Below are 17,914 nucleotides of genomic sequence, written 5' to 3' on the forward strand. Positions count from 1 at the left end.
ATGAGGTACACCAGCACATTGCAAGATGATGCCGTTAAATGCTACAATATATACACAGCATAATAATATACCTGAATCTTATCACCCAGGGGCTATTAACATGACGATGCTTCTGAGTAAACAAAGTGCTTAACTGAACATAGCATAGTTACACACTACAACACAGGGTGAGAGGAATAATGTTGCCAATTAAAATCAAAGGAAAAACTACAGAAAGTAGAATTGCACTTAGCAATCACAGCAAAGGATATATTCACTTTTCCTTGAGTTTGTTGCCTTTTCATGGGGATGCAGAAAACAACACATGGCTCTGGCACCAGAGCAGCCAGCATATAGCACTGTGCAGAACTGGGACTAGGACTCATCCTTGCTGAATTTGAGATTGCAGTTGAAAACTGTCAGCCTGTTAACTCCTTCCATGTCTGCAAGTGCCTCATGCTCAAAGCTTGCCATTGCATGGAGGGGAAGCTGATTCAAAAAGGAAAATGCATCAGCATATTTGGTCCCCGCAGCAAAGCAAGGTGAGCAAGCCAAAACTAGCTCTAGCCGCTGAGGGAAACAAATCATCCATCCTGAATGGGCTATGTGTGACTGTCCCCTTTCAGCCCTTTGGGACTAGGGTGAGGCACAAGCTCCCCAGACAGCCTGAAGGCACTGCAAGGACCACCACAACCTTCTGGCGGAGTCACAGTGAGCTCCACACTGATAGCGTTTCTAGCAAAGCAAATGGCAACCCCACCCCCCCACCCCCCCCTTTGTCTCAACAGTTTTACATGCTCTCATTTTTATGATGCTCTGATTTTGCCTCTGAAACTTTTGGTCTTTTTCACTGGTCTCACATTCACTAGAAATGAAGATGCTGCTTCCCCTTCTTATGGTTCAAGATCTTCTGCTTCTGTAAGAGGAACCTGAGGTCAGCGTCAGACCTATTTAGCTCATGTTGGCCGTTTGCTTAACAAGTGTATTGTCACAGAGAAAAGCTCCTCGGGTTCCTCCCACGGGTGAGGGTGGAGATACAGTTACACAGCTGAGTTTTACTCCACAAGCCTCAGTGTTTTATTTATGATAGTCACTTGCTAGGTGGAACATGGGCCATGTCATGGGTGGCATAAAAGTATTCATCTGCAAGTTAAGGACTCCATGTTCAGCAGATGGGGTCCACCTCAGGTTGCGAGGCTGTTTTAGCCCTGCCACTCTAAGACCATGAAAAGACTGATTTCTTTGTCCAAACAGACAATGTATTTAGTCTACAAAGCAAAGACCAGTTGCTTCAGTGCTGAGCGCTTTAAAGGAAGTTGCCATTAAAGTCCTTTATCTGTTCTCAGCCCCAGGGTTGTTCTCTGCCCTCTACATCACTGACTAAAGGAAGGTCAGCACACAGGTCATCAGAGGCTAGTCACATTGCTTAAGTCCAACCATGGCCCCAACAAACCAATATATCCCCTGCACAGAGGTTGGCTCTGCACTATAGGACATTGTTAGCAAATTCTCAGGCCAAGACAGGTAAATGGTGATCCTGATTCATTAACGACTTTGCTCCAATCTGCTTTGTAATTGTGTAACCGGAGCTATATTGCAACACAACTATCTGTGTACTTTGCTTGGCAAAGTTGGTGTGCAAAGCAACTGAATCATCAACCGGTATCCCCATCACAAATGGCAACTTGTATGCATCAAAAAGATAGCACTATGTTGTCCGGTCCTGTCAGATTACCTGATTCATCTCTCTTCCCACTTTCATTAAAGCCCTGCTGCTTTGCAGAAAGAGCAGTGTTCATAATGTGTCTATTTGTTCTGTAGGTTATATCCTAGAGATCTGATTATCTTCTAATTTCCTCACATATATTTCTACTGGGGATAAATCTAATTTAAACAGTCCTTAATTGTTACGATTTTGTAAACAGTGTCTTAAACACAATAGACACAAAACTCTCAACAAATTGCTGGAGGAGATGTGACAGTATAGGGAATCATTTTCATATCTTCTGGGATTGTCCCAAATTGAAGCTTCTGGTCTGATGTTAGAAAATTGATGCAAGAATTATTTCAGCAATATATCCCCCAAAGCCCTATTACTGTGTGGGAAGGAAGATGCCCTGGATTTCTGAAATGAAAAAAAGAGAAAGAAGGAAGAAAAGAAGGAAAGAAAAGAAAGAAGGAAAGAAAAGAAAGAAGAGAAAGAAAAGAAGGAAAGAAGGAAAGAAGGAAAGAAAGAAAGAAAGAGAAAGAAAAGAAAGAAAAAGAAAGAAAAGAAAGAAGGAAAGAAAGAAAAGAAAGAAGGAAAGAAAGAAAAGAAAGAGAAAGGATGAATGGATGGATAGATGGAAGAAAAGAAGAAAGAGGAAGGAAGGAAGGAAGGAAGGAAGGAAGGAAGGAAGGAAGGAAGGAAGGAAGGAAGGAAGGAAGGAAGGAATATAAAAAAGACACAGAAATACATGCATATGTATATGGGAATTTGTTTAAAGTTCACATGTGTACAGCTATAAAATGAAATTTGTTTCCATCAGAACAAACCCAGACATCATCTATGGAAAAACACTTGGTCAAATTAAAAACTTGAAGTGAAGCCATTTGTTGCTTATGGTGGTTTACCAAGTATTTTTTGAGATGACTATCAAATGCAATGAACTTACATAAAAATTATGATATGAAGTCCCTACTAACTATATTATTTAGCAATGTGCTTGTTATTTATATAGATGTAAAAAATGTTTATACAAGACTCTTTTGGTTAGCATAATTAAATATGCACTAAATATAATGAGATAAAACTTCAGCAGCAGTAAAAATAAAGTAATAAGCTTTACAGAAACTGAGCCCAGCCAGTCAACATATATTTCTGGTATAGCTAACGCTACACTGTCTCAGTTCTGTTTTGTGCACTTCACTTTTTTTTTCACATTTTAATGTTTTTATAGGAAAATAATTTTATGTGCTTATTTTGTATAAAGACTGAATAGCTAAGGAAGATATATTAAAGTATCAAAAGATTTACCTGCATTTCATATGTAAAGCTTAGTTGTGCTTAGAGACTAGTACTTGAGCACTCACATTCACTTTTTACACACAAACCCACTGCATTTCCAAAAACTTCTGTAGAGTTCTTCATTTACAGCTAAAATCCACAGCTGATGTAAAACTAAAATCTAGAGGTAAGGAAACCCACATCAAACTTCTGATTTCAGTGGACCTGAGGTCTGAAGGCCATCACTGAAAGCAGAATTTAGGCTGAGGTTTCTAAAGGACTGTCGATACCTCTATAATGGGACATTCAGTGTCCTAGAAGTGAATTAGGAGCGTGACTAGACTGACACCAGAAGAAAATCAACAGACTTTTTTTTAAGATGTGGGATACTCAGAGGTCATGCTGGCTAATTCAGAGCCCTCAACAACAGCAGAAATTAAATCCTGGTATCGCAGACCACGGGTTGACATATTCACTTGACTGTGGTCACTTCTATTGATCTCCATTGGAAATTGTCTTCCCCAACATATCACATTTTCCAAAAACAGGACAGACATACGTTTCACCTCTCTGCAAACCCTCTGTGCCAGCCAGGCAGGGAGAAAAGGGAGACTTTCTTCGCACTCTATGTTAACTGTGCTGCAAACAGCACTATGCTAATTAAATGATAGCAGCCTGACAGAAGAGATTACATGTGATCCCACCATTAATTAGTAGTTACTCCTTCCTGCATTGAAAGAGTTCAGTGTAATCACATCAGTGATCTCACGGCCACCCAACCTACTGTGATGGGCATACCCTTTGCATTGAGAAGCCAAGAGTGGCAAACCCCCAAGCCAGGTTAAAACAGAGGGTCTTGGGATTTTAAACCTGGGAACCTGCAGTTGAAGCTGAACAGCTCAGAGAGCTAAGGTCAAATCTGCTTTTTCTTTTTTTCCTGGCTCCTTGTGAGCACAGGTTGTGCTTATCCCCTTTAATTTGTTTCTTTACGGGTAAAAAACTGCCACAGTAATAAAAGGGCATACTTGTGTAATGTGCTGATAGGTATTATGTGCGTTCATAGAGGGCCTATCACAGTGGCATCTGCAGGGAGCAGGACGTAGGCAACCGGCTAGCATCAGTCCATGGAAACAGATGTTTACTATTCCCTGCCTTTCTCAGCTAAACAAAGAGAATGTTGCTTATAGGGATACAGCGGGTTGGTCCCAGAATACTGTTTGGTGGAATGGCTGCCCCACTGCACATCTGGATCACTCCCGCACATTGAGATCCTGTTATGATTCCCAAAGCCTTTGGGGAAATGAATGGGTCGGTACCATTTGCTCTACTTTTGCAAAGGACTAGCTGGTACAGGAAGGGGAAAGGGGAGTACAGGGAACTTGGCTTTCATCCCTCGTCCATAAGGAGGTCTGCAGAGCCCTGGGCCCCATGTCTACCACAGCTAGGTTGTGGAAACCCTCCACTGCTCAGTCCCAGGACTGTATGAGTTTAGAAACTCATTGTAATGGGAATTACAGGAGAAGGTAAGAAACCTGTGAAGTTTCTATGATGGTAGGAGATGGGGAGGACATCACCAGCCCACAGCAGGTGACCTCTCATCCTGACAGGTATCCCAGTTTTCAACAGTTCATGCTTCCCTCCACATATACCAGGTCAAGTGCATCCTTGCTGGGTGCGGCAGTCCTTGAGGAGGCTGTAGGGAGCTCCTCCAGGCAAGGGAGGGATTTTCTGGCTGTTTAGGCTGAAGCATTGTTTGTTTGCTGGCATGTCACCTACAATCGCTGCCCTGCTTGCTCTATGCTGGTAATCTGAGAACCTTTCTCTGCTTGAGTGAACTGAACTTGCGCCATGTGCGACACAAGGAATGTCTTAAGCCTCATACTGGCTTCTTTCCCTTCTTCTGCTCCTTTCAGATGGTGTCACTGCATGGTGGGTGCTAGAGACAGACTAAGGGACAGAGCTCATGAATGCGATGCTCAGAAAGACAGCTTATGTCCACCTACAAATTTGCATAATCACACATAAAATGTACACCATGTCCTACCCAGGAAGGGAATTAAATTAAACCTGTGGTGTTGCTGAACTATCTCAGAATTTCAGCAGTAATTATGAGTACTGCAAGCTCTTTTGATGCCTTCTGTGAAAGGTCCAGATATCTTTTTAGACTCACCAAGCAATGGCTTACCAGCAAAAGCACACATGAATATCATGAACAAAAGTGTCCATAACCATATGGATAACTTAGGAATAAAATATAACTCTGAATCATACAGTTATTTGTAGTCAGATCATTCAAGTCACTTTGTACAACCAATTATTAAGATACAGCAAACACAAGAAATGAGTGGAGAAAAAAGTGAAAGTTTCTAATCCAAGATCATGCGTATGTCTGCTTTGATTTTTGTTTCTCAGGTACATAAAACCCAAAAGCATCTGTCATGGCCAGAGGGAAGTTTAACTGGTTTAGCACATGTTGTTACCTTGAGTTATTTAATGCAATAGGGACCTGATGATGGAGCTACTTTAAAACTTCTGGGCAGAGACACAGGTAAATGGGACTGATCTGGCTCTGCTGGGGCAGATCTCAGAACCCAGCATGTACTAGATTTGAAGAACAAGTAGTAAGAACAGAGAAAAGACAATACCATTTCAACACTATTACTCCATCTTTTTCTTCTTTTCTTTTTCTCAGGATAGTAAAAATGTAAACAAAATAAGTAGTCTGAGGAGCATTTGAGGCTGTCAATTCAGGTTCAATAAATACTGCTGTGTCACTGCCAGGTTTAAAGCTGACATTGTTTCTCCTGTGTTTTTTGGGAGATGGAAAAAAAAACCCCTAATAATGTAGTCTTAAAACTGAAAGTAACCTGCAGGCTGAGGAGCTTCCTGACCCACCCTCTAGGAAGGAGAAACACCAAAGATTTTAGGTGACCTTTTCAACGGCAATTGTTCTCCCACCCTTTTTTTCAGCAAAACAGCATGGAAATTTCTATACAAGAAAACACAACTCACAATAAATCAATTCCAGAATAGTTATCAGGATGAAGTTTCAGACTTAAAAACAAATGCCAGAACAAAAAGAGTAACAAATACAGAGATTCAGGCCTGCAAGAAGTGTATGTTAAGATGGGATTTACCCATCACTTACTGGTTCCCCAGCAGAAGGAAGGTTCCAGCTGCAAATGCTGGAGGAATATATCACATACAAAGGATAAAGGGTGCAGGGAAGAACAAGGACAAGACCAAGACAAGGTAGGAGCAGAAGAGGGAAGAAAGCAGAGAGGACCTGGGGGTTCATTCAAAGGTTGGACTGATTGTACAGAGACAGGGGGAACCACTGATTTGGGTGGCAGTGACGGGTCTGGATTTAGATGAAGCCAGGAAGCTGCAGGTGATTTGACTGTGTGGTCTGTGATTGCTACGATGTAGGGAGGGACATGCTGCCCACACTCAACTGCTAAGCTGGGGTCAACTACATCAAAAGGAGGAGGGAGCTAGGGCAGAGGAGGCAGAAGGGCTGGAGGGACAGGGCTGAGCAGAGAGGGGCAGGGTTTCTGGCCATGGAGGAAGCAAAGAAACATCTCCAGGCTGGGATGAGATGGTGGAAACAAAGGGGAAAACAAATTAGTATCTTTGAATAGTGTCTGAACTCTCAAAACTGGCTAAAGGATGACATGGGCATCCCCAAGTTTATTAGGTCAAGAGGGCTGGATAGAGAGGTGCCAATAAATGTGCCAACCCATGTGCAGAGGTAAGACAAATGAAAATCATGGTTTTTCAGAGCTCAGCAAGAGCACTGTCAGGGGTATTAACACATGTTGGTACAAAGACCAAACCCAGGGAAGCTTTGGAGGAACTCTGGAAGGCCTGCTCTCACTCTAAAGAGAGATGACCAGACAGGTTATATGGTGGTGATAGGCTGCCCCAGACATCTCCTGAGGTGTCACTTCTGAGGTTATGGGGATAGGTCAGTGCTGGTCCACCCTGTGGTGGGCATAGGGACATGAAAGGTGCTCTGGGTTTCATAAGTTCCTATGGTCAGAGAAATGTCAGGTTTCCACAATAAAATAAAGGGGATTTTGAAGGGTGTGAGAGCAACCACTGCAACTGGTTTAGAAAGAGGAATTTCTGTTATGAAAGTGGGCAGGGGGACTCCTGAATCTCTTCATGGTCTTTACCTATCCTGCATACTAGAAAGTAGAGAACATTGTGCAGTGAATCAGGGGCTTCAGTAGGTTATCCCAGCCAGACCCATGCAAGTATGGGCTGGGCAGCTTGGATTTAGCTGTGAACCCAATCTCTGGCCACTTATTGTAATGCCAAAATCATGTCAGCTTAGGAGCCCTTGGCCCATGTTCACTGTCCTTATAACCTATCTTAGAAATATGCACAAGCAGCACTATGAGTTGGGTGGCTTGGCTGACAAGATGGACCCTTGGCTGGTTAAATCTGACAGCATCTTGCTGATGTGGATGGGAGAAAGGAGCAATCAGACATGGGGAAACACAAGGTTGATAGGTAAAGTTATAAAAGACTGGGCCATATTTCATTGTGCGCAGTATTTAAAAATACCGTCCTATGTTTAATGTTAATGGAAACCATCATTCATGCATCATTGCCATAGGAACATTTCTATTAACATTAAACATACTTTGATACCAGTAAATCTTACTGGCTGGCAGAGGAAAGTTACAACGTGTGTAATTTTGCTCTTTGTTTTCTCTTACCATGTGTAGGTGTCTGGGTGGCACTGTTTAGTATCAGGTGATTATAATTTTGTTCTTGGTCATCTGAAATTCACAGAAAAAAGAAATCCTTTTAAGAAACAGCTTAGCATACCCACTGATCTGCAGATGATAATTACAGCTCACAGTATTCACAGGAAATCTCAGCATGATTAAAAAAAGGAGAAGAAAATGCTTAAGAAAGCAGAAGATTCTGTTATGTAGTTCACTTAAAATTCCAGATGCAAGAAGAATACGATAATGGGAAGCTGCTCCCTTTCTGCTGAGCCTGCAAATTAGAGTTATTTGCAAAGGTAAGAAGCATGTCCAGACAGGAAGAAACCACAACTGGTATATCGACATCAGTGGTGTGTTCCTGGGAACTGCTGGAATCTTGCAGCCCTTACTCCACTGCTCCATCTCCATCCAACATGGAGGTTTTCAGGACAGTAGCCCCAACTACATGAAAAACACTCTCCCACTGTGACCGCAACCACAACAACAACGTCCTGTGTGAGTACAGGGAAAGATCAAATAAGTGGCCTCATAAACATAGGAGGTAGCGTTAAATAGGTGCACATGGACTGTAGATCTCCCTCCCCTGAGAAATGAAAATCCTGCAAGACCTCATGCATTCAGTATTAAATGCATCATGCTGCAAAGTAGGAGGAACAATCAATGGCAGAATGACTGCTACCATTGTGGTTAGTACCTACCCTTTAGGTTGGAAAATTACTTTCTCTCTTTCTCACTGTAATAAACCATTAAATAAGTGACTGCTGATAAACTGTCATCTTTAGTTTCCAGACAAGTCTTCAATAAGGAATGAATTCTTTGTCCGGATTTTTACAACCCATTATGGCACTGTAGTAAAGTAGGGTGAGATGAGATTTCAAGAAATCTTCTTGCATCTCATGCTCTCCTGGTGCAGGATCGGGTAGTCTGATGTCTAGTCTGCTATTCTTAATAACCTATCATTGATATTTCACTTTCTCCCCAGATCTGTTTCATTAGGTCTTTCTTACTGCTTTTTAGGCCAATTTCTTCTTTCCTGTCTACCAGGGACATGGAGAAAATCCCTCTTATTTCTGCAATATCTCTTTACAACAAAGCTGTTACAACTACAGCTGTTACTGTCCTTTAACTTTATTCTTCAAGCTAAACAATGCCATTTCCTTTATGTTTCCCTATAAAACTTGCATTGCCTTTGATTATTGTCATTCTAGCATCCTGTGCTCTCTCTGATTGACCTAGATCCTTCTCAAGTCTGGAATACAGTCTGGGACATGTTTCTGAGAAGAGACCTTACAAGTACAGAGTGGAGTGGCTGGATTTTTCCCAGTCATCTACTCTTGTTCACACAAACTTGCATGATATTTTTTTTTCCTGGTTCATGTCAAGTATGTGATCCTTTATGATTCCTTATTTCTTTTCCAAAGAACTCCTACCTGTCCAATTGTTCTTCAACACATACAAGGGTTTTTAGTATTCCTGTTTCAGTTCAATGTGTAGCATTTTTCTCCATTTAATCAATTTATTCTCAGTCTATTTCTACAATTTTTCAGGAACATTTTATATTCTAATCCCATCCTCTAATAGACTTACGGTCATCCAAACTTCGTATCATCTGCAAAATTAATAAGAAATTCCTTTTCCACCAGTAACAAAAAGACTAAATGCAGAACCACATCAGCTCACCCTTTTACTGATAATTTAGTTACCTTTTTGGTTAGTCAGCCATTATGGTACCTACCCCATAGAGGTTCATTAAGAACATGCTTCTCAAACTAGTCTTGCATTACTTTCCCAGAAACTGCTGAAAATCTTGCTAAGGGCATGATCTTTAATATAAGCTACTTCTCCCTAGCCACAAAACATAGTAAAAAATAAAAATAAGATTAGCTTGACATGATTTGTTTCTGAGAAGTCCATGTTGGCTGCTATTTTATCTCACTGGAAACTCATGTCCCTGCACAGCATGTTGAATGTCTGTGCACAGCCAGGATTAAAATCTGAGGTCATTTATTTGGATGACAACAGACTGGACACCTTAGCTTACATCTCCATCTGCAAAGCAGGCACTCATTGTATACACAGGCAGCTGAAAACAGAGAAAGGATATTAGCCTGGCTACCAGTATTTGATGAGCAAACCTTGAAAGGAGATCAGGTTCACGTAGACTCCTGAAGTGCCCTTGAATAAGTGGCCTACAAATCACCTAAGTTAGAATATTCCTTTTGATCCTCCACTGCTGGTTACTTTTAGAAAGCAAAAATCCTGCAGTAACTACTTTTGCAATTTTACTTCAGTTTCTGTTCCTCCATATAGTCTAATTTCACTTTAACATGAAAACTGGACCAGAGGATCGGTGGGACAAATAAGAAACTGGATATTTCTGGAATCCCTGTAACTGTCCAGAGGGCTTTTCAGAGTTATGGGATCAGATGGGACACTTTTCATGTAGTTTCCAGTTAGCATGATACCAAATCCTGCTCACTAATTTCTGCCTCAGGTTTTAACTGTTTCTGGAGTTCAAACAGATCTTCTCAGTAATATGATTTTAAAAGACTGTATATGATGGTAAGTCTGATACATGTCTAAAAGAACTAGCTGCAGTATTTTTAGTCTTTATTACCCAAACCCACAATATACTTTAGGTTTTAATTGAATAATCTATTAGATCTTTCATATTTTCTGGTGGGACTAAGAAAACAATTTATTACTAGAAAACTCTTCCACATGTAGATGTTTCTAGATCATGAGGCTTGTCAATCATCAACTTGATTATTCTCTTAGATAATCTAAATATTTTGTGCTTCTGAAAAGCTGTGGGGCCAAGGTCTGGGCCAGTATGTATAGACTTAATCAGATTTGGTTCATGACATCATTGTCAAGCAGAAATGTGTTTTGACTATTAATATCAATATTGAATATTGACTGGTGTTTAATCATTGTAGCGAGCAACAGGACTGCCAGACACACAGTTTTGGAGCAGTCTCTTCTATGCAAAATTTTTAGTGGTTTTTTTTGGTTGCAAAGGCAGCTGTTATGTACAGTGTACATTAGGGGCATCTATGTCCTGAGAACAACTGTTTCTCTCTTATGGCTGGTTTTCTGTTATCAAATTCATAAAAATACAGAATCACTGAGGCTGAAGGCACCTCTGGAAATCATGTAGTCCAACCTCCCTCACAAAGCAGGATCAGGTAGAGCAGTTGCCCAGGACCATGTTCATTAGAGTTTTGAATATCTCCAAGGATGGAGACTCAAATCCTCTCTGCAAATCCTCTTCCAGTGTTCAACCACCCTCACAGTAAGAAAGTTTTTTCTTATGTTTAAGTGGAATTTTCTGTATTAAAATTTGTGCTCATTACCACTTGCCCTGTCACTGGGCACCACTGAGAAGAGCCTGGTTCTATCTTCTTTACTTACCCATCAGTTATTTACATATATTGATGAGATTCCCCTGAGCCTTCTCTTCTCCAGGCTGAAAAGACTCAGTTCTCAGCCTGTCCCATTACAACAGATGCTGCAGTCCCTTAAACATCTTCCTGGCCCTTTGCTGGACCCACTCTAGTTTGTCTGTGTCTCTCCTGTACTGGGGAGCCCATCCCTTGTCCCAGCACTACAGGTGATTCTCACCAGTACTGAGCAGAGGGAAAGGATCACATCCCTTGAACTTCCAGCAACACTCCTCCAAATGCAGTCCAGGATGCTGGTGGCCTTCTTTGCCACAAGGGTGCATTGCTAGCTCATGATCAACTTGGTGTCCATCACACATTTCATCGGTTATTTTACCCACCATTTATTACCTTATTTATAAGTTATTAAATCTGTTTTTGAAAGTTGCAAACTAGGTAGTAAGTAATGAGCCTGTTATATTTTTTTGATCACCTCTCCTTGACATTTGCAGCTGATAAGTTCATTGAGCATGACTAAATTGCTATACAGCCACTTCTCTCCCGAAAGCAAGATATTTCCCCAGGAGGTCTCCATCCTTCCACATGCTTTGTATAGTAGCCTGTTGTTCCTATGCTAGTCCCTCTGGGTTTCAGCCAGGTGTAAGGCTGTGGTCATACAGGGTAGCTAAGGACAGCAAGGACTTCCAGCCTGGCTATAGCAAAGCTAATTTACAAATCAAATTGCAGAAAACATCCAAACATCCAAACTGTTTGTCCTCTTCTCAACTAATGTTGCTTACACGCTACAGGAGCTGACAGATAAAAGGTTACACAGAGATGGAGACACTTGTGTGTGTGAAATGCAAGCATTTAAGACAGTAGCAGACATAAATTGAACACATCAATTGTTCCAGAAGGGAAACAAGAGGTTTCTCTCTCTGGAAAACACAGAGTACTCCAATGCAGCCACTTACTCTCACAACCTCACTCCTGGGTCAAAGTGTGTCTTCATGGAGGACAATTACACTTGCATCTACATAAGTGTCCTGAAACCAGGACAATAAGTAGGAACTATCGTCTTCTGATTCTGATCAGCTTTCCATTTCACCCCAAATACTTTCTCTTTTCCCTTCCCTTCCCTTCCCTTCCCTTCCCTTCCCTTTTTTCACCTCTAAAAAACTCAGGTGCTTTGATGCTACTGCTTAAGAAATGGCATCCAAAATATAGTCAGATCTTGAATTATTGGCATTTTCACATGGCTGAGCTAATCAGACATCTCAATGCAGCACTGGGCTTCATTTACCACTTCTGTAGCCTATTGTAAACACTTTCTAAGCAATAAAATGCTTTAAAATGATGGCTGAGCCTTCCTGCACCTCTTCAGGTTTAACAAGATAATGCTGTTAATTGTGAAGTGCCAGTTGGGCAGAAGCATATCTATCATTGAGACAAGGATCTGAGTTCAAAGCTATTTACTAGGAAACTCCATTAGGGAAATAAAGGATTCACAGTACTCTGAATTGCCAGACCGCAATACAAAATACCTAAGCACAGCTGGAGGAGTGATCAGATACAATAACCAGCAGAAAGAATGAGACATTTTACTGGCAGAAGGGAAACCAGTGCTCCCAGCCCCTTTGCAATCTGGGAGAAGACATGGAAAGACAGGGATTTTAAGGTCTTCAGTTTTTTTCCCAAAGGAAAGGGTTTCACATAGTAAGGACAGAACAAAATGCTACTTCCCATGCAATTATATCTGTGGTCTCTATGTGAATTCAGTAACCGCTGCTCTGGGAAATACATTTTCACCCACGCGGGGAAGAGGAGTCTGTGATGGGGTGCATTTATGAAAGGAGAAGGGAAGATGCTGTTGGAGGGGATGAGCTACTGCAGGGAGAAAGAGAAGTCTGTAGGTACTGGGAAATGCTAAGGGACAAGTTTCTGCCTAGATGGCCTTGCTGCCATGCTGAGGTGGCCCTTCTGCTGCAGCTACCAACCTAAGGACTCCAGAAACTCTCAGTGCTGCTGGGTAGGATCCACCAGTAAGTACCTCGTTACCTTAGAGTACAGTGAAACCAACCCAAATGTAGGCTGCTGCTGACAGGAGCAGGGCAGCCCCATCTCCTGCCCTGACAGTGTCCCTGCAGGTGAGCCTGTACAGCTGCCCCACACATCCTGGGGAAGTGGCCCAGCTGAACATGCAACATGCACAGCACCTTCAGCCAGAGTGGTCCCCAACCAGGCTCCCCACCCTGCAACCCCCTGGCCACCAGTGCCAGCACCCACGGGCCCTAGCACCCTACTTCTGCTGGTTGCAGTGACATCTTGGACCCTGAAAAGGGGAAATCTTCCAAGTTCAGCACCCAGGGGACCAAATGAGCCTGCGCACCACCGCTGAGTCATTGCTGTCTCTCTTCTCCCTATCACTTCACCACATTTCTCCATGCCTCTCCATGGAGGTGACATTCAGATAGGCTGGTAGCCCAACACGGTCAGACCAGGTGTCTCTTGCAGGAAGAGATGGTTTCTGCTGTGCCAGGAGTCAGGGTTCGGGCAGCTGTGTGAGAGGGGTTCAGGTGATCTCCTAAACTTCCCCAAGAGCCTCTCTGCTTAGTGTCCCCAGCCTGTGTTTGAAGACAGAGAGGAGGGATCCCTCTATTAATTCCTGAAATTTCACTGAGAGTGCACGTGCATTTTTTAAAAGACTTAGTCTAGGATCAACTGTGGCATCTAACAATTGATTTCAAGAAGTTCAGGCATCTTCTCCACGGAGAATGATAAAACATGAAGCTGTAATTTTCCCAGTGAATATGGAGAGTTCTTTATGTCCTGCAGTAACTAAGCGACTTTGGTGTTGGGGCAACATCACCTCCCTCAGACATCTCTGGGCAATGGTCTCCATGAGTGCCCAGAGCAAGTCAGGATCTGGTCCTGGGGACCTGAGAGCACCCTAACGGGCAACTGAAATCAGAGCACCTGGATTAGCTCCAGGTTGGGATGCTGCTGGACAACTTTTCTGCCCCTTCTTCGCAGAGGCGGGTCTCCTCATCTGCTGAGGTATTGATCTCAGCATTGAAAGGAGCTCTTCTTCCCATGGTCACAACCGCCAGCTCTGATTTGCAGCATAAATCACTAACTGAATTGTCTGTCTGAAGCTGCGAAACCCTGGGTAACTGATGAAGAAAACCTTAAATAGCCCCCAAAGAGTTCCCGTTGCACTTCCGATCCAGGAGAGCCTCTCAAGAAACAATCTTTTTGCATAAGGACTTAACCTTTCCTTTGGTACTTGGTTTTAGTCTTCTCTGGGGTATATTTTTTCAGTCTCGGGGATTTTGTATGTGTTTATTGTTAATAAAACCTAGATTTATTGTGTTCTATAATGGAAAAAAAATCAAGTGTCAGAATATGGGAAGAAAACGCTGTATTTTCCAGCCTGTCTTTCCTAATAAAGTTCCTTATAAAAATTGCAAAGCAAGGATATTTTTAATATATGCCAACTATATTATAGATACGTGATAGTTCTGACAGTCATGCAATATTTTGCATTAGTTTTATAGTATTTATTGAAGTACTGGGAACTGCTCTGGAATCTGTAGTCTACAGGACAAAAGAAATGGACTAAACAGGAGCAATCAGCCTATGAAATACAATTCCTTGCCTTCTGCCCCTCTAGTCTTTTCAGCAACCTCAGCATTTGCCTACCTTCAACCTTATTCCCCAGCTGAGATTTTCAGAGAAGGATGTAACAAGCAGTTTATTTTTCTGATGACAAGATAACTGTTTGGCATCTGCACTAATGAAGAGAAAATCCCTTTCAAGGGCTAATCTTCCAGGGTACTTAAATATGACAAAAGACTTCAGGCTTTAGGAACTGAAAGAAACGCAGACCCTAAAGGCAAGAAGGAAAGCAGACCAAAAACTGATGATGAGAATGTAAATACTTTTGGCATAAAGCTGCTCATTTATCATCTGCCTGCCCCCCTCCGGCATTTTCTATTCACTATTTGTAGTCCAGAGGGGAACCCTTGAGCAGATGTCCTTTAACTGCTGCTATGCTGGTCAAGCAAAGCTGAGCAGGGTGCCTGCACAAGGGGAGCAGGCATCAACCCTTTGCTATGCAAAGCCTTTTCTCATTAGTTTAGATTAGACAAAGATGGTGGCAGACAGCAGCTCCCAGCACGAAGTGCCATCCCAGGGAACTGGGGAGGCTAAGCCCGTGGTCCCCTCCTAAGGGAGGTCTGTCCAGCCAGCCAGGACTCTGCAGTGCCTTATCAGAGGTGATGAGCATATGAATACTTAGCCTAATAGATCATTAAGTTGCAGCTGTCTTTCATGTACATTAGCCAACAACTGATTACTCTATACTTTTTATGCTGTGAATATCCTGCTTGCAGAGTGTTTCTGCACCTGGCTAACAATGCCCAAACAAACTGACCCCTAAAAAAGGGACTGTAGCGAGGGGCACACAAGACAAAACTGAAAATTAAGCTACTAGTAAAGTCAGCATGTCAGTCATTAAAGGAGTTGGAAATGCCAGATTAAAGGCTGTCCCCAAATCCTTAATTTGATATTCATTATGTCAGGTTTTTGTTCTACCATTCCAGCCTATTTTTCAACTGTAATCCTGTGACTCATTCATTGAACAGGATGCTTGGGGAATAAGGCAGCTATTCAAGAGTTATTTTAATCCTCATTAAGCGGTGAATGGCCCTGTTCTTTAGTATCCCACGCCATCCAAATCCTGCACTGATTATGGAACTGTTATTTTCCATGCAGGCTTTCCTCTATTGCTCCTCTAAGCCTCACAAACAGCTTTCAGACTCCCATCACAGGTAGGGTCAGGTCTGTCAGCCCCAGATTTAAGATGAGCCAGAAAGCAATTGAACTTGCATCTGCAAGTTTTTATTACTTTTGAGGAACAGCCATGGAACACTCAGGTCAGATTTTTCAGGTCACACAGGGGATTTTTAATAGGATTTTGCAAGCATAAATCAGATGCTAATTAATCATACCACTTTTGTGGGGAAGGTAAGGCAGGTGCAACTGTTCCTGGTTTACATGTGGGGAAAAGGATGAAGGCAGGTGGAATCACTTCCCTGCGGCCACACAGTAACATGAGGAGGACTGGAAACGCTCCCCCCAGCCCAGTTCAACCCCAGGCTTGTTACTCTCCATCACAACCCTGCCTGGCTATGGCTGTGGTAGCTCGCTGGAGCTCCACACTTTAGAAAACCATGTTGCAGTTGTTTGAAACTTAAGGAACAAGAAACCAAAGCAACTTTGAAAGGCTCTGATTAACTCTCTCAGCTTCCTCCAGGCTTTTCCCACAAGGCAGATGCTGCTGTTTCACCCACCGCAGCAGAGCCTCCCCGGAGTGCCCCCATATCCTCGGGCAGAAGCTCCCCTCCTGCCCGCCCTGCCGTGCGCCCTCCTGAGCACCATCGCTGAGGGCAGCCAAAGCTGTCACCATGGGCACGGTTGCGCGGATGCTCTGTGTTTTGCTGGCATAGCAAGGTCAGGCAGGAGGCTAGTGTTTCTCACACCTGGAGCCGCTGCAGACTTGTCAGCAGGATTTGCGCTGTGGACTTGGCTGCAGGAAGTCCCTGGCAGGGGCAAGAGAGAGTCCGGTTCACCTGGATGCCAGTGAAGTGCTTACCCTGCCGGCCTCCTCGAGCTGTCGTTTGGTGCCTCATACTTCTCACATCCTGGGACTGCTACAAGCCTCCTTCACTGTACAGCAGTGACTCCATGCCCAGAGCTACTCTGACCAAGCAATGCTCAAGGCAGATATCTTTTCAGAAAATACCTGTCAAGTAACTAAAAACTGTATGAGTTAACATTTCACAGGAAACTTCAGCTCAGTCATTTGCTGGTTTTTGACCTCTTGTTTCTACACTTTAAATGGAAGTCTTTCTAAACTGTAAGGACTTTATATATGGTTACAGGCAGACTTTAGTCTACCCAGAAAGGGAAAGAAATGGCAGAAACCATTGCTCTGGATGAAGTAATTGCTCTAACTGAGCAAGTTCCTAATGGAAAGCTATGATTTTTCTGTTGGACTTGCTACAAACAGTGTTTCTTCTCAGTAGTTTTTTTTTTAATGTCAGTGTGCTTGTATTATCTACAGGCATGTAACACATGAGTGCATGTGCTATGTGCATGTAGATGCTGATGCATACATATATGTACCACCTGGTCCCCACGGCAGAAAAGCAGAGCGTGTGTGGGGACAGGGGTCATATAACTTCTTTACATTTTTGACTTTGCAACAGGTAGGTATGTGCCTTGCAGCCGTAACTGCTTCACAGCAATGAGTATTGTTCATTCATTATTTTAAGGCTCTAGGAGATGGAGGATTAAATGAACTTTAAGAAATCAAGGAGGAGGTGAATGTACAGGTGCAGGTGGAAAATACTCAGCTGCAATGGGCACTGAAGTTCTGGAGGTTACATCTGACCACTTCAGAAAACGAGCATGGCCCACTGAGCTATGCCAAAAAACAGGTGGAAAATAATCCTTCTCCCCCAAACATCCGAGTAAAAATGGGTAGCATGAGGATGACTGCCTCTTACAACAGGGCTTTATGTTCACTCAAAAAATATATGTCTCCTCTGTTGAAAATATGCACAAACACACACTCATTCACAGTGGATTCTCTTCCTCCCACACACACCTTATATCCAGCGATGGAACAAGTACCATGTAAACCATGCCCACTCATGAACTCCCTCCACACAAGCATATTTCTCCTTCACAGTGCATTTATGTAGATACTCACTGACTCTTTCTAAAGCATCAAAGTGCCAAACTGCAAAAGCAAACTG

The 17,914-nt window shown here is 42.7% G+C and overlaps 1 protein-coding gene across 1 annotated transcript in view; it reads right to left on the bottom strand.

Annotated features, from left to right (window-relative positions):
- The window catches only part of SHISA6 (shisa family member 6), a 257,505-nt gene that overhangs the window by 14,833 nt on the left and 224,758 nt on the right, over window positions 1-17,914 (bottom strand). The window contains exon 4 of the mRNA XM_075043929.1: window positions 7,693-7,755. Within this exon, the coding sequence (XP_074900030.1) occupies window positions 7,693-7,755 (63 nt within the window). The remainder of the gene's footprint in view (window positions 1-7,692; window positions 7,756-17,914) is intronic.

Source organism: Buteo buteo, chromosome 13, assembly GCF_964188355.1.
Source record: "Buteo buteo chromosome 13, bButBut1.hap1.1, whole genome shotgun sequence".
NCBI classification, from domain to species: domain Eukaryota; kingdom Metazoa; phylum Chordata; class Aves; order Accipitriformes; family Accipitridae; genus Buteo; species Buteo buteo.